Source organism: Heloderma suspectum, chromosome 4, assembly GCF_057233095.1.
Source record: "Heloderma suspectum isolate Gila_16-S chromosome 4, 16-S_ref, whole genome shotgun sequence".
Classification (NCBI taxonomy): Eukaryota; Metazoa; Chordata; class Lepidosauria; order Squamata; family Helodermatidae; genus Heloderma; species Heloderma suspectum.
Window position 1 is genome coordinate 72123379 of NC_139461.1, and position 27750 is coordinate 72151128.

The 27750-nt window shown below is 41.2% G+C and overlaps 1 protein-coding gene across 1 annotated transcript in view; it reads right to left on the reverse strand.

The window, feature by feature from the left end:
• The window catches only part of ASXL3 (ASXL transcriptional regulator 3), a 117034-nt gene that overhangs the window by 51996 nt on the left and 37288 nt on the right, over positions 1–27750 (reverse strand). The window contains exons 2-3 of the mRNA XM_084848086.1: positions 26604–26712; positions 25407–25518 (exon numbers count right to left, since the gene is read on the reverse strand). Of these exons, the coding sequence (XP_084704212.1) occupies positions 25407–25518; positions 26604–26712 (221 nt within the window). The remainder of the gene's footprint in view (positions 1–25406; positions 25519–26603; positions 26713–27750) is intronic.

Below are 27750 nucleotides of genomic sequence, written 5' to 3' on the forward strand. Positions count from 1 at the left end.
CATTTAACATCACAGTGATCCAAATTTACGCCCCAACCACAGATGCTGAAGAAGCAGAAGTAGATCAGTTCTATGAGGATCTGCAGCACCTACTGGATAGTACGCCAAACAAAGATGTTATTTTCATTACAGGAGACTGGAATGCTAAGCTAGGTAGTCAAACAACACCTGGAATTACAGGCAAGCATGGTCTGGGAGAACAAAATGAAGCAGGACATAGGCTGATAGAATTTTGCCAAGACAACTCACTGTGCATAACAAACACTGTCTTCCAACAACCTAAGAGACGACTTTATACATGGACTTCACCAAACGGTTGACACCGAAATCAGATTGACTACATCCTTTGTAGCCAAAGGTGGCGGACATCTATGCAGTCGGTAAAAACAAGACTTGGAGCTGATTGTAGTTCAAATCACGAACTGCTTATTGAACAATTTAGAATCAGACTAAAGAGAATAGGGAGGACCCACATATCAGTTAGATATGAGCTCACTAATATTCCTAATGAATATGCAGTGGAGGTGAAGAATAGATTTAAGGGACTAGATTTAGTAGATAGGGTCCCGGAAGAACTATGGACTAGGGATGGGGGAGAATTTCTCCCTGAAACTTCGGGGGGCCGAGTGCCAACGTATTCGGCCCCCCGAAGTAGTTTCGGGGAGAAATTCTCCACCCTCCGCCCCCCCCCCCCCCGGGATGGGACTTACCTTTCACGAATGTCCCTCCCGGCGGCGGGTCCCGGCGGCGGTTCGACAGGTCTTTGACAGGGGTGGGGGCGGCAGCTGGTCTTTTGACCGGCTGCTGCTGCTGCCGCCATTCCAATAAAAGTAAAAAAAACAACAACACGCCCCCGTGATAGGCTACGTGACGATTTACGTAGCCTATCATGGCTAGATCTGCAAAGTGAGCCGTGATAGGCTACGTTAATCGTCACGTAGCCTATCACGGGTGACTTTAAAAAAAAAAAAGCGCATACGCAAATGGCGGCCCTCATAGGGAGCTGCCATTCGCGTTCCTTATTTGGTCGCTGTAGTCTACGTAAAGATTACGTAGACTACGGCGAAAATAAGGGCAACGCTATTTGCAGATCTAGCCATGATAGGCTACGTAAATCGTCACGTAGCCTATCACGGGGGCGTTTTTTTTTTTAACTTTTTATTTCGTGGCCGGGCGAGGCGCCTCCTCCCCGGCCTGAATTTCGGCCGGGCGAGCGGGAAGCCTCCCTCCCGGACTGAATTTCGGCCGGGTGAGGAGGGAAGCCTCCCCCCCCAGCCTGAACTTCGGGGGGAGCAGCGAAGCGCCTCCCCCCCACCGCGAAGCAAGCTGCGAGACCAGGTAAGTGGCTTTCATGCACCCCTACTATGGACAGAAGTTCGCAACACTGTTCAGGAGGCGGCAACAAAAAACATCCCAAAGAAAAAGAAAACCAAGAAGGCAAGATGGCTGTCTGCTGAGACACTGGAAGCAGCCCAAGAAAGAAGGAAAGCAAAAGGCAACAATGATAGGGGGAGAGATGCCCAATTAAATGCAAAATTCCAGAGGTTAGCCAGAAGAGATGAGGAATTATTTTTAAACAAGCAATGCGCGGAAGCAGAAGAAGATAATAGAATAGGAAGGACAAGAGACCTCTTCCAGAAAATTAGAAACATCGGAGGTAAATTCCAGGCAAAAATAGGTATGATCAAAAACAAAGATGGCAAGGACCTAACAAAAGCAGAAGAGATCGAGAAAAGGTGGCAAGAATATACGGAAGATCTGTATAGGAAGGATAATAATATCGGGGATAGATTTGACGGTGTGGTCAGTGAGCTAGAGCCAGACATCCTGAAGAGTGAGGTTGAATGGGCCTTAAGAAGCATTGCTAATAACAAGGCAGCAGGAGATGATGGTATTCCAGCTGAACTGTTTAAAATCTTGCAAGATGATGCTGTCAAGGTGATGCATGCCATATGCCAGCAAATTTGGAAAACACAAGAATGGCCAACAGATTGGAAAAAATCAACTTATATCCCCATACCAAAAAAGGGAAGCACCAAAGAATGTTCAAACTATCGAACAGTGGCACTTATTTCACATGCCAGTAAGGTAATGCTCAAGATCTTGCAAGATAGACTCCAGCAATTCATGGAACGAGAATTGCCAGATGTACAAGCTGGGTTTAGAAAAGGCAGACGAACTAGAGACCAAATTGCCAATATCCGCTGGATAATGGAGAAAGCCAGGGACTGGTTTAAGATTGGGAAAGGAGTACAGCAGGGTTGTATACTCTCACCCTACCTATTCAACCTGTATGCAGAACACATCATGCGACGTGCTGGGCTTGATGAAGCCAAGGCTGGAGTTAAAATCGCTGGAAGAAACATTAACAATCTCTGATATGCAGATGATACCACTTTGATGGCTGAAAGCGAGGAGGAGCTGAGGAACCTCATGACGAAGGTGAAAGAAGAAAGTGCAAAAGCTGGGTTGCAGTTCAACCTCAAAAAAACCAAGATTATGGCAACCAGCTGGATTGATAACTGGCAAATAGAGGGAGAAAACATGGCGGCAGTGACAGACTTTGTCTTTCTAGGCGCAAAGATTACTGCAGACGCTGACTGCAGCCAGGAAATCAGAAGATGCTTACTTCTTGGGAGGACAGCAATGACAAATCTTGATAAAATAGTGAAGAGCAGAGACATCACACTGACAACAAAGGTCCGCATAGTTAAAGCAATGGTATTCCCTGTAGTAACCTATGGCTGCGAGAGCTGGACCATAAGGAAGGCTGAGTGAAGGATGATAGATGCTTTTGAAATGTGGTGCTGGAGGAAAATTCTGAGAGTGCCTTGGACTGCAAGAAGATCAAACCAGTCCATAGTCCAGGAAATAACGCCAGACTGCTCACTTGAGGGAATGATATTCAAGGCAAAACTGAAGTACTGGCTACATAATGAGAAGACAGGATACCCTGGAGAAGATGCTGATGCTAGGGAAAGTGGAAGGCAAAAGGAAGAGGGGCCGACCAAGGGCAAGATGGATGGATGATATTCAGGAGGTGACGGACTCAACGTTGGGGGAGCTGGGGGTGGCGACAGCCGACAGGAAGCTCTGGCGTGGGCTGGTCCATTAAGTCACGAAGAGTTGGAAGTGACTGACCAAATAAACAACAACATATATATATATATATACAGTACTGTGCAAAAGTCTTAGGCCACCATAAGATTTGTTGTTTTAGCAATGGTATAATGACCACATATAATTATTTCTCAGTCTCTTCATTAGAATACAACCAGAAAATACAGGAAATTTGTATGCAGTATTCAACAATAGAAAAAAAAATCAGAAAAAAACAGCTTCCATAGTCTAAAGTGGCAAGTATTTAGTGTGACCTCCCCTTACACTAGAGTAACAGCAGGCGCCTGGCCAGGAATGGTTCGTGGAAGGGTAGCAGCCAAGAAACCACTTTTGCGGAAGGGGAACAGGGTGAAAAGGCTAAGATATGCTAAAGCTCACAAAGATTGGAATGAGGATCAGTGGAAAAGAGTATTATGGAGTGATGAATCCAAGTTTGAAATTTTGGAGTCCAATCGTCGACAATATGTGAGAAGAAGAGTTGGAGAGATATGGACGAATGAGTGCTTGCAGCCTTCAGTGAAACATGGTGGGGGGTCTGTCCTGGTTTGGGGCTGCATTTGTGCCAGTGGTGTTGGCGATCTTGTCCGTATTGATGGGATCATGAATGCTGAAAAGTACAGACAGATTTTAATTCATCATGCCATTCCTTCTGGAAAGCGCCCGATTGGGAATGGTTTCATTTTTCAGCATGATAACAATCCCAAGCACACTGGTAATGCAGTGAAATCATATTTAGCGAGGAAAACAGCTGTTAAAACACTGACAGTCATGGACTGGCCTCCACAGAGTCCAGACCTGAATATTATAGAGGCAGTATGGGATCACCTGGACAGAGAAATAAATAAAAGACAACCTACATCTAAAGAAGAACCCTGGGAAGTGCTGAAAGAAGCCTGGTATAATATACCAGAAGATTACTTCAGAAAACTTCAGGATAGTCTCCCCAAAAGAGTTCAAGATGTGCTTAGAGCCAAGGGAGGTCACACTAAATACTGACTTTTGCCTGTACATATTTCCTGTATTTTCTGTTTGTATCTTAATACAGAGACTGAAAAATAATTATGGTCATTAAAACTTTGCTAAAACAACAAAGCTGGTGGTGGCCTAAGACTTTTGCACAGTACTGTATTTGTGTGTGTGTGTGTGTGTGTGTGTGTGTATAGGCGAGGGCGAGGCTGAGACTAAGAGAATTCCCCCCGCAAGCCATAACTACCCAGTGAGTTCATGTTGAAGCCAAAATTTCAACTAGGGCTGCCACCCCATCTGCAGGTGGTGATGTTGAGGGTGTCATTTTGTGGATTTTCAGGGGAAGCAAAAAGAGGGAGAATTTGCCACCCACAGCTCTGGGACTCACTGGCATCCCACAATGGCTGGTGGCCATCCTTTTTCCCTGAACAGGCAGGCAGGCAGAGGAAGGGAGGGGAGCACTGCTCTTATTCTGCATACCCTCAGGACAATGTACATGGTAACACAGCACCACTCAGGGACCAGGCAGAAGGAAGGCAATGCTTCCCAGATGCCTTCTACTTGTTGGGGGTGGGGGGGAATGGCAGCTGCTAAGAAGTGACCAGGACCACAAAAAATGTGGCAGCAAGAAAGGTGAGCTAGGAAAGATTTGAGACCCGACCCCCCCCCCCGCCACACTCACGCACCCCATTTCAAGCTAAATCTTCTGCTAAAAGAACATTTTACAACTTTGCTATAATTTCAGGCAGAGGCTTCTTGGCTTCCTCACAATGCAGAGATTTAGCCACTATGCTACAGTAGTTCTCAGATTTTCAGTAGAGGCATCTGAGTGCATACATTAATTTAAAGGCTATGATACACAGATGAAATATAATTGTGCGTGAAGAGGATGGTGTTGACAGAAACGAACACATGAAAGCTGATTCAAATGTTACAACCAGCCCCCACGTAGACATCTAGCTAACAAAATTGCTTCTGCACAGTGATGGGGGCTACAGCCATGGCTTGTAATATTCGCAAGTTGCTTACCACATATTTGCAAGTTGCTTACCCAAGTTAGTGCCACACGTTACTGGTTGCCATTGACAATGGCACAGAAGCTCTCTCTGTGATTGCATTGATCTACATTGTAGGCAGCTTATAAGCATTACAGTCTTCCCATGGAGCTGGCACTATGCATGAGGGTACAAAGTTGTTCTATAGTGGTTTGGGGTATGTCTGAACAGACTAACACAGTTGCATTTGGCTCCAAGGAACAAAGCCAGGAAAGGGAAGAATAAAAGAATCACACCTTCAAGCCCGCTAGGGATGCCAGCAGTACAATAAATGTGTGGCACTAACATGGGTAGGTAATATCTTTACTCCTGGTGGTAAGATTTAGAAATCATGAGACAACTCCAGAAAAAAAGAAGGGCTTTCAAGCATGTGAACTTGCATTTTGGCTAATCAGTCTTTAGAACATATTCTGATTACACTTTCCACTTCTCTCTTGAACCATGACAAGTTACAAACACCCTTTTAAAAGAAAAAATGGTGTGTTTTTAAATGTGGACATTTTCACGTTATAAAAATAATTAGAAGTACAGTGGCCACTTATGTATCACCAATAAAGAGGTCAAAGGGGGACTGAGATTTGCATAAAATTTGCCTATGCTATGTATAGATGCAAATCTATGAAGCAAGAAGGAGGAGAACCCTCAATAAGAACCACCAAACAAATCAATGGACCCGGTCTTGTATGAGAATATTCACTATTGTTCACTATTATCAAGAGACATTTTTGAACTGTATTTATACTTGCGTGGTAGACATAAATTTATTTCGTCCAGAATCATAGAATCATAGAATAGTAGGGTTGGAAAGGGCCTACAAGACCATCGAGTCCAACCCCCTGCTCAATGCAAGGGGGTTGCATTCCAAGTCAGAGCATCCCTGACAGATGGCTGTCCAGCCTCGTCTTGAATGCCTCCAGTGTGGGAGAGCCCACCACCTCCCTAGGTCATTGGTTCCATTGTCGTATTGCTCTAACAGTCAGGACATTTTTCCTGATGTTCAGCCAGAATCTGGCTTCCTGTCACTTGAGCCCAGTATTCCGTGTCCTGCTCTCTGGCATGATCGAGAAGAGATCCTGGCCTTCCTCTCTGTGACAACTTTTCAAGTACTTGAAGAACGCTATTATATCTCCCCTGTCTTCTCTTCTCAAGGCTAAACATGCCCAGTTCTTTCAGTCTCTCTTCATAGGGCTTTATTTCCAGTCCCCTGATCATCTTTGTTGCCCTCCTCTGAACCCGCTCCAGCATGTCTGCATTCTTCTTAAAGTGTGGTGCCCAGAAGTACTCCAGATGAGGCCTAACCAGTGCTGAATAGAGGGGAACTAGTACTTCCCGGGATTGGGAAGCTATGCTTCTATGAATGCAGCCCAAAATAGCATTTGCCTTTCTTACAGCCACATCACATTGTTGGCTCATATTCAGCTTGTGATTTACAACAATTCCAAGATCCTTCTCGTTTGTATTGTTGTTGAGCCACATATCCCGCATCTTGTAACTGCCTTTGGTTTCTTTTTCCTAGGTGCAGAACTTGGCATTTATCCCTATTAAATGTCATTCTGTTATTTTCTGCCCAGCACGCCAGTCTATCAAGATCACTTTGAATTGTGTTTCTGTCTTCCAAAGTATTAGCTATCCCGCCCAATTTTGTGTCATCTGCAAATATGATCAGCGTTCCCTGCACCTCCTCCTCCAAGTCATAAATAAAAATGTTGAAGAGCACTGGGCCCAGAACTGAGCCCTGTGGTACCCCACTCGTTACCTCTCCCCACTTTAAGAAGATCCCATTGATAAGCAGTCTTTGAGTCCAATTCTGTAGCCAACTGTGGATCCACCGGATCGTTGTTTCATCTAGCCCACTTTGAGCTAGTTTGCTCATCAGGATATCATGGGGCACTTTGTCGAAGCTTTGCTGAAGTCGAGGTATATTATGTCCACAGCATTTCCACAGTCCACAAGGGAGGTTACTTGATCACGAAATGAGATCAGATTCGTCTGGCAGGATTTGTTCTTGACAAATCCATGTTGGCTTCGACTAATCACTGCATTGTTTTCAAGGTGCTTACAGATGGATTGCTTTATAAACTGCTCCAGAATTTTCCCAGGGATTGATATCAGACTGACTGGTCTGTAGTTCCCAGGTTCCTCCTTTTTATCCTTTTTGAAGATAGGAACAACATTAGCCCTCCTCCAGTCATCTGGCATTTCACCCGTCCTCCATGATTGCTCAAAGAGAATAGACAGCGGTTCTGAGAGTTCTTCTGCCAGTTCCTTTATTACTCTAGGATGCAGTTCATCTGGCCCTGGAAATTTGAACTCATTCAAAGTAATTAGATGTTCCTTGACCATATGCCTATCGATCTCAAGCTGCAATCCTGCTCGCCAAAGTAGGAATTGAGCACCTCTGCCTTTTCTTTGTCCTCTGTTATCATTTTCCCATCCTTATTTAATAGCTGAACCACCATTTCTTTCCTCTGTCTTTTACTATGCATGTAGCTGAAGAAAGCCTTTTTGTTGCTTTTAGCATCCCTCGCTAACCTCAGCTCTTTCTCAGCTTTAGCCTTCCTGACACCATCCCTGCAATTCTGTGCTACCTGCCTGTACTCTTCCTTTGTTACTTGGCCTTCTTTCCACTTCCTATATGTGTCCTTTTTTGTTTTCAGGTCGTCTCTAAGCTTTTTGTGAAGCCACATTGGCTTCTTCTGTTGTCTTCCACCTTTTCTTCTTGGTGGAATTGTTTGTAATTGTGTCTTGAGAATTTCCTTTTTAAAAAAACTCCTGCCCATCTTGGACTCCTTTTCTCATTAGAGTTTCTTGCCATGGGACCTTACTGATCATTGTTCTGAGTTTAGTAAAATCAGCTTTCCTAAAATTCAGGGTTCGAGTTCGGCTACACTCAGCTTTTGCTTCCTTTAGAACCAAGAACTCAAGTATAACATGGTCGCTTTCCCCCAGAGTTCCTATAACTGCTACTTTAACCACTAAGTCACCCCTGTTGGTTAGGATCAAGTCAAGGATAGCCAATCCTCTAGTTCCTTCCTCTACTTTCTGTAGGAGGAAGTTATCTGCCACACAAGTCAGGAATTTCCTGGAGGGACCATGTTTTGCAGAATTTGTCTCCCAACAAATATCGGGGAAATCGAAGTCCCCCATTACTATTACATCATGCTTCCTTGAAACATTGGCTTTTGCTTTTCAAAAGTTTCATCCTTGTCTTCTCCTTGATTGGGTGGCCAGTAGTAGACTCTGACCACCAGGTTCCTTTTATTCTTTGCTCCGTTTATTTTAACCCAGATGCTCTCGATGGGGCTACCAAGCTCATCCTCCTGTATTTCTGTGCAGAGATATGTATTTTTCACATCTAGTGCAACCCCACCTCCCTTTCTGTTCCTCCTGTTCTTTTTGAACAAGTTATATCCTTCAAGTTATATCCGTCATGAGAGTCATCCCACCAAGTCTCAGTTACACCTATCAAGTCATAATTTTCCTCCTGTATTAAGAGTTCAAGTTCATTCTGTTTGTTTCCCATACTCTGGGCATTAGTATATAGACATCCAAGACCATGTGCGTAATGGTCTGTCTTTTTTCCTACATGTTTGTGAAGACTATTATTGGGCGCTATTAGAGCTGTTCTCTCTGTTGCGGTGCATGAGCCTTCGTCCATTGTTACCACCAACTTTATGTCTCCCTTCCCTGTAGGATTCAGTTTAAAGCCCTCCTGATGAAGTTCTTCATGCTGTGGCCAAACACCTTCTTCCCAGCCTTTGTGAGGTGCAACCTATCCCTTGCCAACAGTCTCAGTCAACAGCTAGTTGGCCATTGTGTGAACAGAATGCTGGACTAGATGGACCCTTGGTCTGATCTAGCATGGCTCTTATGTTCTTATGTTATGTTCTTATGGGAAAATGCTTTGAGCTTGAACAATAGCAGCTGTATCATTGTTGCTGTTGTTCAGTCGTTAAGTTGTGTCCGACTCTTCGTGACCCCATGGACCATAGCCACGCCTTCCTATCCTCTGCTCTCTCCCGGAGTGTGCTCAAGTTCATATTCATTGCAAGCTGTATCATTACTTTATGGTAAATATTCCCCTGCTTTTGGTACCCATCCTCTGTACTCTAAAATGGACCAAAGAACAAGTTCACACATCATATTTCTTAAGTGATCAGAGCAGCGTCATTTGATAACCTGAACATATGAAACTGTTATCAGCGGCCAGTTATCATGCACCATTGTTGCTCATGGGACTGGGCAATTTTTTAATAGGAGAAAAGGCAGAAAAACATTGTAACTAAAAATGCACAGGAACACAGTAAAGCAAATGCAAAATATGCTGTAATCTTCCTCCATTATAGTTTCAACCAGGCTCTTTTTCATATGCTCAGAAAAGCCTGGAAATAAAAAAGATGTAGGAGAAAACATGGATTTACCAGCTTCAAATGAATATGCAAATGTTATGTGATATGTTAAAGAAAGCTTGAACTATTCCAATCTTCCCTCCTCTAAAAATAAATGTAAAAGTACACTTGTTTTTAAATTTCAAACCAGACTGATTTTGAATAAAATCAGAAAAGGCATTTTCCTCATTGTTATAACAATTTCAAAATTTGTCCACAAATGATCATGTTTTAATATTTCTTTCCTATATTCACACATGTTGCCTATCTCAAGCAGAAATGATCTACCCATATTCTTGAGACACTCATTTCTACAAAACACACCCTGAGGAAGAGAATGCAAAATATGGTTAAACTATCTTATAAACTCAATACTTTTTCTTTGGGTGACACAGATCTATACATGTACTGACGTAAATGGCCATGTACTGTCAACACACATATATCAAATAATCACCTAAATCTCTCCAGTCTCTAGAGCCTAACTTGCAAAAGCAGAACAGCTTTTCTCTAGCCAGTCGGCTAGGCTCTTTTTAAAAGAGAAAGAAAAAGCAATTGGGGACTGCAGTACAGTAAACCAAAAACAAAACAGATGTATGCACCTGGGATCAACAAGGGTCTTTAAACAAACTATGTAGCTGTTTTCTGCAAGCAACTAAACATCTTAATTAACAACACTCAAGTGCCCCTGTGGGAAAATTAATATGAATATATTTTTAGGATGACATGGTTACGTTAAAGGAAACCAATGAGCAGAACAATACTTTTGTACTATAAAAAAGAACTGTGGATTTTAAAATTCTCCACACCATGCATAATTTTTAACATCTCTATCATGTCTCCCCTTACTCACTTCTTTTTTAAGTGAAACAGTCCCAGATGTTGTAACCTTGCTCCAGCCCCTTGATGGTTTTAGTTGCCCTTTTCTGCCCTTTTTCCAACACTACAACACTTTTTTCCAACACTTTTTTTAGGTGTGGCGACCAGAACTATACACAGTATTCAGAGTGTGGTTGCATCATAGATTTGTACAAGGGCAGTATAATATTGGCAGTTTTATTTTCAATTCCTTTTCTAATTATGCCTAACATGGAATTTGCCATTTTCACAGCAGCCACATACTGGGTTGACATTTTCACTGAGCTGTCTACCACAATCCCAATACCTTTTTCTTGGTCACTCACCGCTAGCTCGCATCCCATCAGCATATACTTGAAGTTGGGATTTTTTGCCCCAATGTGCATCACTTTACACTTGCTTACACTGAACCACATTTGCCATTTTAATGCCCATTCTCCCAGTTTTGAGAGATCCTTTTGGAGCTCTTTGCAGTCCCTTTTTATTTTAACCACCCTAAATAATTTGATGTCATCAGCAAACTTGGGCAACTCACTGCTCACTCCTAATTCCAGATCATTTATGAACAAGTTGAAAAGCATTGGTCCCAATACAGATCCCTGTGTGGGACCCCACTATTTGCATCCCTCCACTGGAAGAATGTACCATTTATTCCTACTCTGCTTTTTCTTCTTTAACCAGTTACTTATTCATAAGAGGACCTCTCCTCTTATTCCATGTCTGCTAAGTTTTCTCAGAAGTCTTTGGTGAGTGACTTTGTCAAAAGCTTTTTGGAAGTCCAAGTAAACAATGTTTACCAGATCACCCCTGTCCACGTGTTTATTGACACTCTCAGAGAACTCTAAAAGGTTAGTGAGACATGTCGTACCTTTGTAGAAGCCATATTGATTCTTTTACAGCAGAGCTTGTCCTTCTATATGCTGACTAATTTTACCTTTAATAATGCTTTCAACCAATTTAGCTGGAACAGCTAACTGGCCAGTAATTTCCCAGAACCCCCTGGATCCCTTTGTAAAAATTGATGCTACATTGGCCATTCTCCAGCCCTCTGGTACAGTGGCTGATCTTAGGGACATGTTACATATTTTTGTTAAGAAATTAGCCAACAAGCACACAACTGTAAATGGGTCAGGTAACACTAGTATAATGTTGTAACAATATGAAAACACACAATGAACGTAGTGGGTGTTAGTGATCTATTAAAATAGGATTGTTGTTGGAACAATATAATTATACATGTGAAAACAATATGAATACAATTGTACGTATATTGGAAGATAACAGAAGCATCTGCATCACAGGTATATAAAGGATCTTAAAGTCCATCCAAAAAGTCTTTACGGGAATCTGGTTTAACCCCGTTTCGCATATGAGTTGCTTCTTCAGATAAATAATAACTGTAAAGATATTAAGATCTATAGTCATATATATATATATATATATATATATATATATATGCACACATATGCATCTGGATCTGGCATCTTATGTGTAATATATAAAGGCATTTGTATTGGGGATATTTATCTGATTGCATATGAAGCAAAACACTATACCTTTAACAGCAATGTGGATGACTTAGCCTTTCTTCAACACTGGGTATTTAAAACCTGTTACGAATTGGTATGTTCACAGTCCCGACTCAACTTCCAGACGTTAGAGCAGGAGAAATTATCAGCCTGTGGTTTGAGGTTTCTTTGGTTACTTTGTGTCTCATTTCAAAGAAACATTTTGGTAGTGTACCGACACTATATGCTTTAAGTGTTGTTCTTTCTTAGCTCTGTGAAGCTCTATGAGATAAAATGCAAGCTATGCCAGCAGATTAAGTGGCCTCATTCGAAAAACTATTCAGATTACAGTACTGCCACAGCATTTTTTGTTGAGTCTAAGGATGGTGAGTTGAAACAATTTCCTTGCTTATAAAGTACAGCCCCGCTTTCATGTAAATAATTTTTGAAAAGATTATGGTAACAATTCTCAATAAGAACGTTTATGTTTATTTGAAATAATGTTTTTGTACACATACATATTATGATAATAACTGACAACTAATGTGAATATAAAAATAATAAATAATGTGTGTGCGCGTATGTGCATATGTGTGCATTAATATATATGACTATAGATCTTAATATCTTAATATCTTTACAGTTATTTATCTGAAGAAGCAACTCATATGCGAAACAGGATTACATCGGATTCCTGTAAAGACTTTCTGGATGGACTTTAAGATCCTTTGAACAAACTATAATATTAATATGTATATCCTGTGATACAGATGCTTCTGTTATCTTCCAATATATGTTCAATTGTATTCACATTGTTTTCATAGGTATAATTATATTGTTCCAACAACAATCTTATTTTAATAGATCATTAAAACCCACTACGTTCATTGTGTGTTTCCATATTGTTACAACATTATACTAGTATTATCTGACCCATTTACAGTTGTGTGCTTGTTCGTTAATTTCTCATCTGTTTTTACAACTGTGGCCCTTTTTTGTACACTTAACATATTTTTGTTAAAACATCTGCAATTTCACTTTTGAGTGCTTTAGGGAGCAATCCTATGAGATACACCCTGGTTACTCGTAAGCCTCCAAACCTGGAGGCTTATGAGTATCCAATGCAGAAGACAAGGCACCTTGCACATCTCACTCTGCATTTTAGCTAGATGGGCAATTTTGCCCATCTAGCAGAGGCTTTGGGGAGGGGGTATGTAAGAAGGCTGGGGCAGCCATAGGACATCTCATATGGCTGCCACCTCAGTCTCCTTCCCTCCCCGCCCCCAGGAATGCCCCCTTTTCCCTGTCTCCATGCTCCATTTTCCAAGTGCAGAGTGGTAGCCAGCACAGTTATCTCTGTGCCAGCTATGAGAGAGAGGGGGTGTGGAGCATGGTTTCCTGGCTCCAAGTCCTGTCTCTGAGCTTGGAGTCAGCAAGCTGAAATATCCCATGTCCCCCAGATGCTCTCTAGGGGACACAGGATTGCTCTTTTAAGAACTCTAGGTTGGATACCATCTAGGCCTGATGATTTATTAACTTTCAGTTTGTCAATAAGGTTGAGAACTTTTTGGACTTCCGGTTGGGACCAATGTCACTCTGGTAGCTTCCCACGGGTCTCCGTGGGAGCTTTCTCAAATAGCTTTTTAAAAGGTTGAAAAACCTTTTCATCTCCCCCATGGAATGGAAAGGGGGGGCAAGGCAACAGCTCTGGACAACATCTTGGAGAAAAGTAACTCCTACGTGATAGTGGGGGGGGGCTGGATTCCAGTATTATCTCCCCCGAGCTTTACCAACACAAAAAGCTGTACTGAGACTCCTATTTTATAGGCGAAAACAGGGCTGACATGTTCCATAATAATATATGCTTTAAGAAATATCAACAACCTCTGAGGGATGATTTAAGAAATGTTAACAATATTTGAGAACATCTGAAGCCTGTAAGATCTGTTTGAGAGAAACATGTCTGTGCTGAGGAGAAGAAAGGAGCTGGCATCTACTCCCCCCCGCATCCTCCGTGTCAAAAGTGTCGAAAAAGAAGATATAGGGGAATTATTTACTCTGATAAAGACTTTATCTTTGCAATTTATGGAGCAAGTCAAAAGGCTGGATTTAATCCAAAATTCCATCACCGCCCTACAAGGAGCTGTAGATTTAATTAATGCATCACGGCAAAAAATGGAGACGAAAATTAATGAGCTTGAAAACCGAGTGGCAGGAAATGAAACTACGTCACAAATTTGTTTAAAAAATATATCTGATAGAATCTCTCAACTGGAGGCCTTCATGAAAAGATCCAATGTACAGATTATTGGGATTAAAAATCTGCCTAATGATGTAAAATTGCCTATTTTTGTGAATAAACTTTTGCATGAGATACTCCCTATCCCATCTGATTATTTCCTTGATATTGAGCAGGCAATTCGTGTGCCAAATGCTAAAGGGACTGATTATACCATCATAGTTCAATTTGCAAAAGTCTCCACAAAGAATTATATCCTGCGCTTGGCAAGGGAGGCTGGAAGCCTTCCCTGGAAACAAGATAAAGTTATGTTATTCTCATACTACAGCAAAGAGGTGGCGAATAAAAGAAGGCAATTTATCAAGGCAAAGAATATGGCAAAACAAATGAACTTACAACATTAAAATATCCTGCTGCACTTTGTATTGTGTCTGAAGGTCATTATGAAGAAGTTTCAAAATCATGAAATGGCGGAGGCATGGCTGAATGTAAAAATGCGTGAGAATTCTGTTACAACCCCCATGAACTGGAATTTTTAAACAAGCTTTGTTAACTGTTTGTGCTTAGTCTATATGACTCAGGCTAATTCAGAAGATAAATGATTATATTTATATTGGTTTATTCTCTTTTCTCTTTTATTTTTTCTTGCTTTTCTTTATATTTATTTTAAAATAGATAATATATCTAGTATAAAACTTATTACTGATGGTTGAAGTTTATATTAAGTTTTATTATTATATAATACTATATTTTAATAATACTAATAATATAGGCTTTTAGGAATGAATTGTAGACCTATTTCCTTGATATAAAATTGATGATATGATATAGAAATGTAAGATTGTTTATTAAACTGTAAGATTGTTAAGGTTATAGATATAGTATTTAAAATAGAATGGCATCGGAGGCTGGAGGGTGTTGGAGTTTAAACTTAATTTTTTAAGGGGGAGGGAGAGGGGGAGGGGAGGGAATTTTTTTTCTTTTTTTCTTCACTTCCTGTCCTCCTCCCTTTCCTCCTTTTTCTCTTTTTTCTTTCTCTCTTTTTTCTTCTCTCTTTGTTATTGTGGTGTCCTCATCAGAATAGTGTACTGTTGGGAAATTGAAATATTGATTAGGTATGCCCCAACCACTGAGGCCGAAGAAGCTGAGGTTGATAGGTTCTATGAAGACCTACAACACCTTCTAGAACTAACACCAAAAAAAGATGTCCTCTTCATCATAGGGGATTGGAATGCTAAAGTAGGAAGTCAAGAAATCACCGGGATAACAGGCAGGCATGGCCTTGGTGTACAAAATGAAGCAGGACAAAAGCTAATAGAGTTTTGCCAAGAGAACATGCTGATCATAGCAAACACTCTTTTCCAACAGCACAAGAGGTGACTCTACACATGGACATCACCAGATGGTCAATATCGAAATCAGATTGATTATGTCCTTTGCAGCCAAAGATGGAGAAGCTCCATACAGTCAGTAAAAACAAGACCTGGAGCTGACTGTTGCTCAGATCATGAGCTGCTTCTTGCAAAATTTCGGCTTAAATTGAAGAACGTCGGGAAAACCACTAAACCGTTCAGGTATGACCTCAATCATATCCCTTATGAATATACAGTGGAGGTGAGGAATAGATTTCAGGGATTAGACCTGATAGACAGAGTGCCTGAGGAACTATGGACGGAGGTCCGTAACATTGTTCAGGAGGCAGCAACGAAATCCATCCCCAAGAAAAAGAAATGCAAGAAAGCCAAGTGGCTGTCTGATGAGGCTTTACAAGTAGCTGAGGAAAGAAGGGAAGCGAAAAGCAAGGGAGAAAGGGGAAGATATACCCAGCTGAATGCAGAGTTCCAGAGAATAGCAAGGAGAGACAAGAAGGCCTTCTTAAATGAACAATGCAAAGAAATCGAGGAAAACAACAGAATGGGAAAGACTAGAGATCTCTTCAAGAACATTGGAGATCTCAAGGGAATGTTTTGTGCAAAGACGGGCATGATAAAGGACAAAGAAGGCAGGGACCTAACAGAAGCAGATGAGATTAAGAAGAGGTGGCAAGAATACACAGAAGAACTATACAGGAAAGATCTGAATGTCCCTGATAGCCATGATAGTGCGGTCACTGAACTTGAGCCGGACATCCTCGAGAGTGAAGTCAAGTGGGCCTTAGGAAGCATTACTAACAACAAAGCTAGCGGAGATGACAGTATTCCAGCTGAGCTATTTAAAATCCTAAAAGATGATGCTGTTAAAGTGCTGCATTCAATATGCCAACAAATCTGGAACACTCAACAGTGGCCACAAGACTGGAAAAGGTCAGTTTACATTCCAATTCCAAAGAAGGGCAACGCCAAAGAGTGTTCAAACTACCGCACAATTGCGTTCATTTCACATGCCAGCAAGGTGATGCTCCAAATCCTACAAGCTAGGCTTCAGCAGTATGCGAACCGAGAACTACTGGAAGTACAAGCTGGGTTTAGAAGAGGCAGAGGAACTAGAGATCAAATCGCCAACATTTGCTGCATCATGGAGAAAGCAAGAGAATTCCAGAAAAACGTCTATTTCTGCTTCATTGACTACGCTAAAGCCTTTGATTATGTGGATCACAACAAACTGTGGCAAATTCTGAAAGTGATGGGAGTACCAGACCACCTTACCTGTCTCCTGAGAAACCTGTACAAGGGTCAAGAAGCAACAGTAAGAACCAGACATGGAACAACCGATTGGTTCAAAATTGGGAAAGGAGTACGACAAGGCTGCATATTGTCACCCTGCTTATTTAACTTATATGCAGAGTACATCATGAGAAATGCCGGGTTGGATGAATCAGAGGTCGGAATTAAGATTGCTGGGAGAATTATCAACAACCTCCGATATGCAGACGATACCACCCTAATGGCAGAAAGCAAAGAGGATCTCAAGAGCCTCTTGTTGAGGGTGAAAGAGGAGAGTGCAAAAGCTGGTTTGAAACTCAACATTAAAAAAACGAAGATCATGGCATCTGGCCCCATCACTTCCTGGCATATAGAAGGGGAAGAAATGGAAGCAGTGACAGATTTTACTTTCTTGGGTTCCAAGATCACCGCAGACGGTGACTGTAGCCATGAAATTAAAAGACGCTTGCTCCTTGGGAGGAAAGCTATGGCCAACCTAGACAGCATAGTCAGAAGCAGAGACATCACCTTGCCGACAAAGGTCCGTCTAATCAAAGCTATGGTTTTCCCAGTAGTAATGTATGGCTGTGAGAGCTGGACTATAAGGAAGGCTGAGCGCCGAAGAATTGATGCTTTTGAACTGTGGTGCTGGAGAAGACTCTTACGAGTGCCCTGGACTGCAAGGAGGTCAAATCAGTCAATCCTAAAGGAAATCAACCCTGAGTGCTCATTGGAAGGACAGATAATGAAGCTGAAGCTCCAATATTTTGGCCACCTAATGCGAAGAGAAAACTCCCTGGAAAAGACCCTGATGCTGGGAAAGACTGAAGGCAAAAGGAGAAGGGGACGGCAGAGGATGAGATGGCTAGATAGCATCACGGATGCAATGAATATGAACTTGAGCACGCTCCGGGAGAGAGCGCAGGACAGGAAGGCCTGGCGTGCTATGGTCCATGGGGTCACGAAGAGTCGGACACGACTGAACGACTGAACAACAACAACAAATTTTGGTATTGTTTATTTCATTTATAGAAATAAAATAAATAAAAATATATTGAAAAAAAAAAGGTTGAGAACTTTTTGTCACCACTATTTGCCTCCATTCCTCAGACTCCCTTCTTGAAAACATCACTTCAGGCACAGATTTCTATCCTACATCTTCTGCAGTGAAGACAAATGAAAGTAATTCATTTAGCTTCTCTGCAATCTCCTTATCATCATTTAGTACCCTTTTAATTCCATTGTCATCCAGTGGTCCAACTGCCTTCCTAGCTGGCTTCTGGCCTCTGATATATTTAAAGAATTCTTTATCGGTGACCTTATATTGTTAGTGATAAGCTCCTCAAAATGCTTTTTAAAAATCTCTTATTGTCTGCTTGCATCTCCTTTGTGCAAGCTTGTGCTCCTCATTTGGGCAAGACTTCCATTTTCTGATGGCACAAAGCAAGTGGTGTCATCCTTCCTTGATATGTAATAACATGACTTTTATCTATGGTGTCTGATGGTGGAATTGTAGGCCATCATTCACAATAATGCAAATTCTATCACTTTAATTCAAATAGCTGTTTCAGGTGCCACCCAGGTGTCAGGGTTCCCCTTATGACCTAGATCCTCTGAACAACTCCTTAAGGATCTCTTGCCTCCTTAAGAGTCGCACCAAGAGTCCCACTCTAGACAAAGAGTTTAACCACAACAGTTTACTGGTAAATTAAAGCAAGCAAATCACAACTAAAGGTATTTGCACAATAGAGCTGAGTGATACAAAAGACCTTAAGCGAAAATAAAAGTTACAAAATGCAAGTTCCTTTACCCTAGCTGTACTTAGACTTCTCCAGGCTGCATCTTCCTGCTCCCTCTTCAGGCTGTAGTCTCCCCAATTCTGCTGTTACTGGCTCTCTCACTCTCTTTATATGCCTTCCTCCCCCAAAACCTAAAGTACTATTTCAAACCTGAAGAAATGAAACTTAACTGGTGAAATGAAACTACTCCTTTCAGGGATACCCCCTCTCAACAGAAAATCCTAGGCCTTTAGGCCTGATCTTTTTACCTTTCCTTGCCTCTGTAGGCCTCAACCCTCCACATCAGGGCTTGGGCATGCTTAGTGGAATTGTTTACTCTCACAAGCCCTTTAAACAGCAGACCACGTGCACTCCTGCCGTGCCATGCCATGCCATGCCATGCCATGCCATGCCATGCCATGCCATGCCATATATGATATCCTAAAAGTGCTTTTGAAACTGCCCCCAGCTTCAAAAGAGGTGCTGTGTGACACTGGGGGCTGCTAAGGATCAATGCTTCCTTGGGCATACAGAACTAACTGTGCAGTGCCCTGGATCCTAGGCTATAAACAGAACATATTTAATAGGACTGAAATGTGGAAGTCTGTGTAAATGCTTCAGAGTCCCTCTGCATATACAACGTTTCAACCACTTGGCAAAGAAAAGTGGGGAGGGATTGTTTTAGAGGACCAAAATGTTGTTAATGACATTGTATCGGAATTATGTTATGGATTACAATCATACCGAACCCTTCCTCCAAGATGCTCCGGACAGCATATGTGGGGCTTATTCCATTTTATCCTCACAATAATGACCCTGTAAAGATAGGATAGGTCTAGAGAAAATAACTTGCCAATGGCTGACTGGGATGTGAAATTACTGCTTCTTGTATCTAAAACCCAACACTCTAGCCACAACACCAATCAAGCTCTCAAGTTTAAAATATAATGATTAATTATTATAAACAAGAGTTGTGATTTGTCATTTCTGAGTAATGTGTGTAACTTTGTCTGTAGTGTTGTATTGGTGCTAGCAATCTTTGGTGATAATGGCACCAAATTGTAAGAAGGAGGAATGTTTGCTGCTCTGGGTACATACATCCTATAGGGAAGAAAGCCTAATATCTCCACATTGAAACATTCCAAGATAGTTGGAGATGTGCACTTCGCAGATGAAGAGTGGGAGTGCATATTCTTCACTTTCCGTTTAAAAAAATCTTGAAGAATTTGGTGGGTAGAGGTTGTATCCAATTTAGTTTTACCTAGAGGAGTCCCACTGAAATAAATGGGACTTAAATTAGACTAAGACTGGAAACAATCCACGGGATACAACCCTAGGTTTGTACTATTTGATTTTCTGGTTCAAGGGCTAGAATATTCATATCTTAAAGCCGGTAAGTACTTATCCTTTGCTGAACTAAAAATACCATGGGGAGAAAGAATTTGTCATAATCAGAGATGTCAAGTGAACTATCCAACTATAAATAGTCTGTGACTATCTACCCAGTAGACAGAGCTGGTCCTTTGTGGGAGCGGTTTTCACATCTTAGCAAACATGTTGTCCGGCACTACAAAAACTCTGAAAAACATGTCTGAGGGTGACCGAGTTACAACAGGGGAACAGAGTTGTATGTGTCATGCAGAACAGGAGGATTTCACATTAGTGAAAATGTATCAGCTGGTTGAGGCCATCTCCATTTGAATAAAAGTTATACCACCAGACGTTAGAGGGAGAAAGTCATGCCATTATGCTAAAGCTAAACAATGTTCTAGAAAACACCAATTTGAGTATAAACATATGAAATTAAATGAACTATTAAGATCAATTAAATTTTGAAATCATGGCCAAGTCTGAGCCCTTATGGATCACTGCTGGATGCGTCCCCCAGTGTGTTTGCCTAGAGCCACTTTGGCCCTCAGAATTTATGCTGTAGGTGAAAAATTATTCCCGATTACCATCAGTTTTCTAGCTGTGTTGAGAGATCTCTGAAGTTCCACAGAAGCCCTTTCAATGATCAATCATTATAAATACAGGATTTCTTTAAAACAGCTCACTTACTTCTATGAATCTTGCCCTACAACACAAAACCACAGGGGAATTCTGCATGTGTTCTAGGGTGCATGATCCATGCTCTGTCATGGTGAGGCCTAACAGGATTAGTCAGTGCTCCATATGTGCTGAGTGTGTGCCTTTGAATCTTCCCAGAATCCTTTGCAACACATACATGGATTCCTTGATGTGGAAAGAATTCCCAGAAGACAGAAACTTTAAAAAGCCACTGCCTTACATAGTATTATTCGTTTGTTCTCTGCAGTCAAATGTACAACTTATTTAGGACTAAGTTGACCACAAATATGAGATATTGTTGTTGTTCAGTCGTTCAGTCATATCTGACTCTTCATGACCCCAAGGACCATAGCACGCCAGGCCTTCCTGTCCTGCGCTCTCTCCCAGAGTGTGCTCAAGTTCATATTCATTGCATCGGTGATGCTATCTAGCCATCTCATCCTCTGTCGTCCCCTTCTCCTTTTGCCTTCAGTCTTTCCCAGCATCAGGGTCTTTTCCAGGGAGTTTTCTCTTCGCATTAGGTGGCCAAAATATTGGAGCTTCAGCTTCAGTATCTGTCCTTCCAATGAGCACTCAGGGTTGATTTCCTTTAGGATTGACTGATTTGACCTCCTTGCAGTCCAGGGCACTCGTAAGAGTCTTCTCCAGCACCACAGTTCGAAAGCATCAATTCTTCAGCGCTCAGCCTTCCTTATAGTCCAGCTCTCACAGCCATACATTACTACTGGGAAAACCATAGCTTTGATTAGACGGACCTTTGTCGGCAAGGTGATGTCTCTGCTTCTTACTATGCTGTCTAGGTTTGCCATAGCTTTCCTCCCAAGGAGCAAGCGTCTTTTAATTTCATGGCTACAGTCACCGTCTGCGGTGATCTTGGAGCCCAAGAAAGTAAAATCTGTCACTGCTTCCATTTCTTCCCCTTCTATATGCCAGGAAGTGATGGGGCCAGATGCCATGATCTTCGTTTTTTTAATGTTGAGTTTCAAACCAGCTTTTGCACTCTCCTCTTTCACCCTCAACAAGAGGCTCTTGAGATCCTCTTTGCTTTCTGCCATTAGGGTGGTATCGTCTGCATATCGGAGGTTGTTGATAATTCTCCCGGCAACCTTAATTCCGACCTGTGATTCATCCAACCCGGCGTTTCTCATGATGTACTCTGCATATAAGTTAAATAAGCAGGGTGACAATATGCAGCCTTGTCGTACTCCTGTCCCAATTTTGAACCACTCGGTTGTTCCATGTCCGGTTCTTATTGTTGCTTCTTGACCCTTGTACAGGTTTCTCAGGAGACAGGTAAGGTGGTCTGGTACTCCCATCACTTTCAGAATTTGCCACATTTTGTTGTGATCCACACAATCAAAGGCTTTAGCATAGTCAATGAAGCAGAAATAGACGTTTTTCTGGAATTCTCTTGCTTTCTCCATGATCCAGCGAACATTGGCGATTTGATCTCTAGTTCCTCTGCCTCTTCGAAACCCAGCTTGTACTTCTGGTAGTTCTCGGTTCGCATACTGTTGAAGCCTAGCTTGTAGGATTTTGAGCATAACCTTGCTGGCATGTGAAATGAGCGCAATTGTGTGGTAGTTTGAACACTCTTTGGCATTGCCCTTCTTTGGAATTGGAATGTAAACTGACCTTTTCCAGTCTTGTGGCCATTGTTGAGTGTTCCAAATTTGTTGGCATATTGAATGCAGCACTTTAACAGCATCATCTTTTAGGATTTTAAATAGCTCAGCTGGAATACTGTCATCTCCGCTAGCTTTGTTGTTAGTAATGCTTCCTAAGGCCCACTTGACTTCACTCTCGAGGATGTCCGGCTCAAGTTCAGTGACCGCACTATCATGGCTATCAGGGACATTAAGATCTTTCCTGTATAGTTCTTCTGTGTATTCTTTCCACCTCTTCATAATCTCATCTGCTTCTGTTAGGTCCCTGCCTTCTTTGTCCATTATCATGCCCGTCTTTGCACAAAACATTCCCTTGAGATCTCCAATGTTCTTGAAGAGATCTCTAGTCTTTCCCATTCTGTTGTTTTCCTCGATTTCTTTGCATTGTTCATTTAAGAAGGCCTTCTTGTCTCTCCTTGCTATTCTCTGGAACTCTGCATTCAGTTGGATATATCTTCCCCTTTCTCCCTTGCTTTTCGCTTCCCTTCTTTCCTCAGCTACTTGTAAAGCCTCATCAGACAGCCACTTGGCTTTCTTGCATTTCTTTTCCTTTGGGATGGATTTCGTTGCTGCCTCCTGAACAATGTTACGGACCTCCGTCCATAGTTCCTCAGGCACTCTGTCTATCAGGTCTAATCCCTGAAATCTATTCCTCACCTCCACTGTATATTCATAAGGGATATGATTGAGGTCATACCTGAATGGTTTAGTGGTTTTCCCTACGTTCTTCAATTTAAGCTGAAATTTTGCAACAAGAAGCTCATGATCTGAGCCACAGTCAGCTCCAGGTCTTGTTTTGACTGACTGTATAGAGCTTCTCCATCTTTGGCTGCAAAGGACATAATCAATCTGATTTCGATATTGACCATCTGGTGATGTGCATGTGTAGAGTCGCCTCTTGTGCTGTTGGAAAAGAGTGTTTGCTATGATCAGCGTGTTCTCTTGGCAAAACTCTATTAGCTTTTGTCCTGCTTCATTTTGTACACCAAGGCCATGCCTGCCTGTTATCCTGGTGATTTCTTGACTTCCTACTTTAGCATTCCAATCCCCTATGATGAAGAGGACCTCTTTTTTTGGTGTTAGTTCTAGAAGGTGTTGTAGGTCTTCATAGAACCGATCAACCTCAGCTTCTTCGGCATCAGTGGTTGGGGCATAGACTTGAATTACTGTGATGTTGAATCGTTTGCCTTGGATTCGTACTGAGATCATTCTATCGTTTTTAAGATTGTACCCCAGTACTGCTTTTCCTACCCTTTTGTTGACTATGAATGCTACTCCATTTCTTCTAAGGGATTCTTGCCCACAGTAGTAGATATGATGGTCACCTGAATTAAATTCGCCCATGCCTGTTCATTTTAGTTCGCTGATTCCCAAGATGTTGATGTTCAATCTTGCCATCTCATGCTTGACCACCTCCAGCTTACCTTGATTCATTGATCTGACATTCCAAGTTCCTAAACAATATTGTTCTTTACAGCATCGGATTTTCTTTTCACCACCAGACACATCCACAGCTGAGTGTCCTTTCGGCTTTGGCCCAGCCGCTTCACTCTTTCTGGTGCTACTTGGAAATACCCTCTGCTCTTCCCCAGTAGTATATTGGACACCTTCCGACCTGAGGAGCTCATCTTCCGGCGTCATATCTTTTAGCATTGTGATACGTTCCATGGGGTTTTCTTGGCAAGAATACTGGAGTGGGTTGCCATTTCCTTCTCCAGTGGACCACATTTTGTCAGAACTCTCTGCCATGACCTGTCCGTCTTGTGTGGCCCTGCACAGCATAGCTTATGGCTTCACTGAGTTACGCAACAACAAGGCAGTGATCCATGAAGGGGAAATATGAGATATGCAAATGATTAAAAAAGAAGAAGCTTTGATTCTTACTCTTTTAACAAGAGTCTGTAGGCTACCAGAATAAAGGAGCAACAGGAACTGCAGCCACAATCCTAAAGTTATAATTTGCCATTAGTGGTCCAATCATTCTCATTTGTTTTATCAACAAATAAATGTTGTTTATTTCTCCTTTTATCTAACCATCCATGTATTCTGCCTCTGCCTCTCATTTATCCATTGTTGTAGTCAAAAACAATACAGTATACTAGAGGATGCAGAAGTTAATAACATCAGAATATCAATTTACAGAGAGGGAGAGGGGGAGACAGACAGACAGACAGACAGACAGACATGCTTCTGGAGACTGGTGTTTTATTTACTGTGCATTCCCATTTCATGTTTATCAGCATTATCCAGATCAGCATTATTTCATCCCCTAGAATGTCCATGTTAAATACAATAAGCCCAAGTCCCCATTAGGTGGAGGTCCCCATAAGGGATCCTAGAGTGGAGCTACAATGGTCTCAGGGTCTGTCATGCCTGCTACACACTCAGGTGGTGAGAGGGGACCACATGGTCTGTGCACACCATGGTAGGCCCGATTCTCCTGTCCCTCCCAGTGTTACACCCAGCAGGTGGGTTGGGGTGGAAAACTGACTGGCAGTTGGGCTGCCCAGTGGCTGGATCCAGGCCCTATGTCACACCAAAGCTATGTAAAGCCAAAGCCAATAAAGCGTTGTGTCATGTTATTGTTGTGTCAATAAAGACATATGATTCGCTGACATTTTAAGTGCTTAAAACTATGTAGCTGACCTTGGCTAGTTTAACTGGATAGGTACTCCACATGTTAGAAGTTTTTTTCTTTGCGTACTGACTTTCATTTTTAAGATGCAAGGTTTGAATGTAAAGAAAGTAGTGAATGCAATCTGGAATGATAAATGTGTTACTTTGAACAAGCCATCTTTAAGCATCTTCTGCAGACTTTCTCTAGAATCCTGGGAATGGTAGAAATCAAAATCTCTTACCCTCCAGTTTCAGAATGGAGGACTGACAACACGATGTCAAAAACAAAATACTACGGGGCTTGAAGTATGAATCCCCAATTCATTATTTTATATTTCATGATTTCCAAATCCATTAATAAGATTTGCCAAGAACTGAATAACGGTATTACACGAGCATCATGATGTAAAATTGCATCATATGACAAATGAGCAGAAAGAATGGCATATAATTGATCTAGCATGTAAGCACTCCAGTAAGATTACAATTAAAAAAGATCTACCTCCATTTTCTTCTCCATTGCTATTGTTTGTCTCAGCCATTTCGGTGCCATCCAACTCAGATTCACAACTTAAATCCAAAGTTCCATCTGCTGGGCATGTAGAGTCTTCCTTCTGAATTTAAAGAAACATGTGATTATGTTGCTTGCCACATTTAAAAAATGAATGCACTTCTCCTGTCTATACATCTCTCCAACTTATGTAAAATTTGATTTCTGACAATTTCAGAGATGAAAAGAACTGCTCTGTCAAGTCATATATATTCCTCTGTGCATGATTATACATCATAAATGTATATTTGTCTAGAAAGTTATATGTAAAAATGCTGCTTATTTCACATGTCTGTTTGTAGAAACAAACTTTGTTTTAAAATTCCATCTACCCAGATGAATGCTAGAGAAAATTACCATATCCTTTTTGTATTCCCCTTTTATCACTGCCCATTTCCTGAATTCCACAACCTCGGATTTATATGATAGTGGATGTCTAGATTCTACATAGGTCTTTTAAAACAAAACGAAACAATACAAGCCTAAATATAACAAAAACTAATCAAATACGAAAACTGCCTTTGAATTCTATTAGTTGATAACAAAAGAGCCCATATTTTGAATGTTCAGAAAAGCACTATCTATTTCATGTTGATTACTTCAAATTTGTGCCCCACATTATCAGTTTCAGAATATGGAAATTTAAATTGAAAAGTGTAAAGCAAACCTACTCCATAAAACTCATTATACTTTTTTGCCTATCATAGCTTTGAATGTTCAGTTCCTCACTAAGTCTAGGATTGTAAAATGGAAGAGCTCCCCAAATACAACATTCACCAATATTATTCTGTTAATTTAAAATGCAAATACAGTATGTCTTAAGATCAGTGATCCTCTTGAGGTTAGTGCTTATGAAAAAAAAAACTTTTCTAAGCTCTGAAAATATAATATTTTAACCCCACTAAACACTTGTTTAAAAAGGAAAAGAAAACCAAATGCAGCAATATATAAACTTTTATCAGAAAAAGTAATGTTTACCTGCACTGTAAATAGTTTTAAATGACATCTGAACACAGTTAGAAAGAACTTTCAGATCACCTCCTAGCCCAGCCTCCCCCAGTCCAATTTGTTGACTGTTACATTTCGGTAAGATTTACACGCAGTGTTTTCATGGCTCTGTGTACTTTCATTTCTAAAAATGCAACTTACTTTGAGTGCGTAGAGTCCTGCCTTGCCAGGTATTTTAAAGAATGTCCCATCACCAACACGTGTGTTAGTATGAAGCATTGCATTCAGACAAGCCAATGGAGAAGTGCCACTGAAAAACAAAAATTGAAAATTAAGCAGGCTGAAGTACGTGTTTCTTATATCACTCTTCACCCACCCCCCTTTTTAACTCATGCTTCCCTTAAAAAAAGAAGAAGCCAAAAACCTCCCAACCCTGAAAACATCTACATTACAATAACAGGCCAGTTGAAACTTAATCATATGCATCTGTCCCTTCAGCTTCAGGCAAAAAGTCTGCAAATTATAATTATGCTATTTTCACACAGTAAACAGCTCTACATTGAAAAAAGAACTACAGTCCAAATATTTATGTGAAATTACTTTGCAAATGACACCATGAACCCTCATTTTTTGAATGATACAGACAAATGTGGCTGTTGTACATGAATGATCAAAACAGTACCAAGTTCAAGGGCAGCTGCATCCCACAGGATGAAAAAGGCAACAAAAGAATAATAAAAACCCTAGGAAGAACACATTTAAAATTGCAAGGGTTAGCTATGAACAAGTTTGAGCAGCATTAGCCTTAACACAGCCAATGCAAACACACATATTTTGTATGCTTCAGACAGCAGTAACGGTAATTTGAAGCTTTTTACTTGATGGGCAACTTCCCTAAATACACTCACTGTGAAGAAAGCCCTTTTGATTTCAAGAGAACTTCTAAATTAAGTGTTTAGGATCGACTGCTGCTTAAGAGACAGACTGATCTAAGAACATTATTTTATATCACAGCAGGAATGCATTTTAAGGACATTTTGTAAGCACAGAAAAGGTCAATAGATTTCCAGACATTTGGATAAGTATATAATGGAGCATTTTCAAGGTATACATTTCAGAAATACTAGCCCTTCTAGTTCTCCCTCCCTCCCTATACACCAATCTACATAGGTAGATAATTTGGGGAAAATGTTTGTTGAAGGAGAACAATTAATTTTCAGGACTTCATCTTTATCACCCATGATTGTAGTCATTCACATTTAATGAAACATTGGTTTAAAAAGGAGCATCAACTTGCAACTTTTTATCTTCATGCAAGTTCTAATTAAACAACGGTAAAACCAATGTA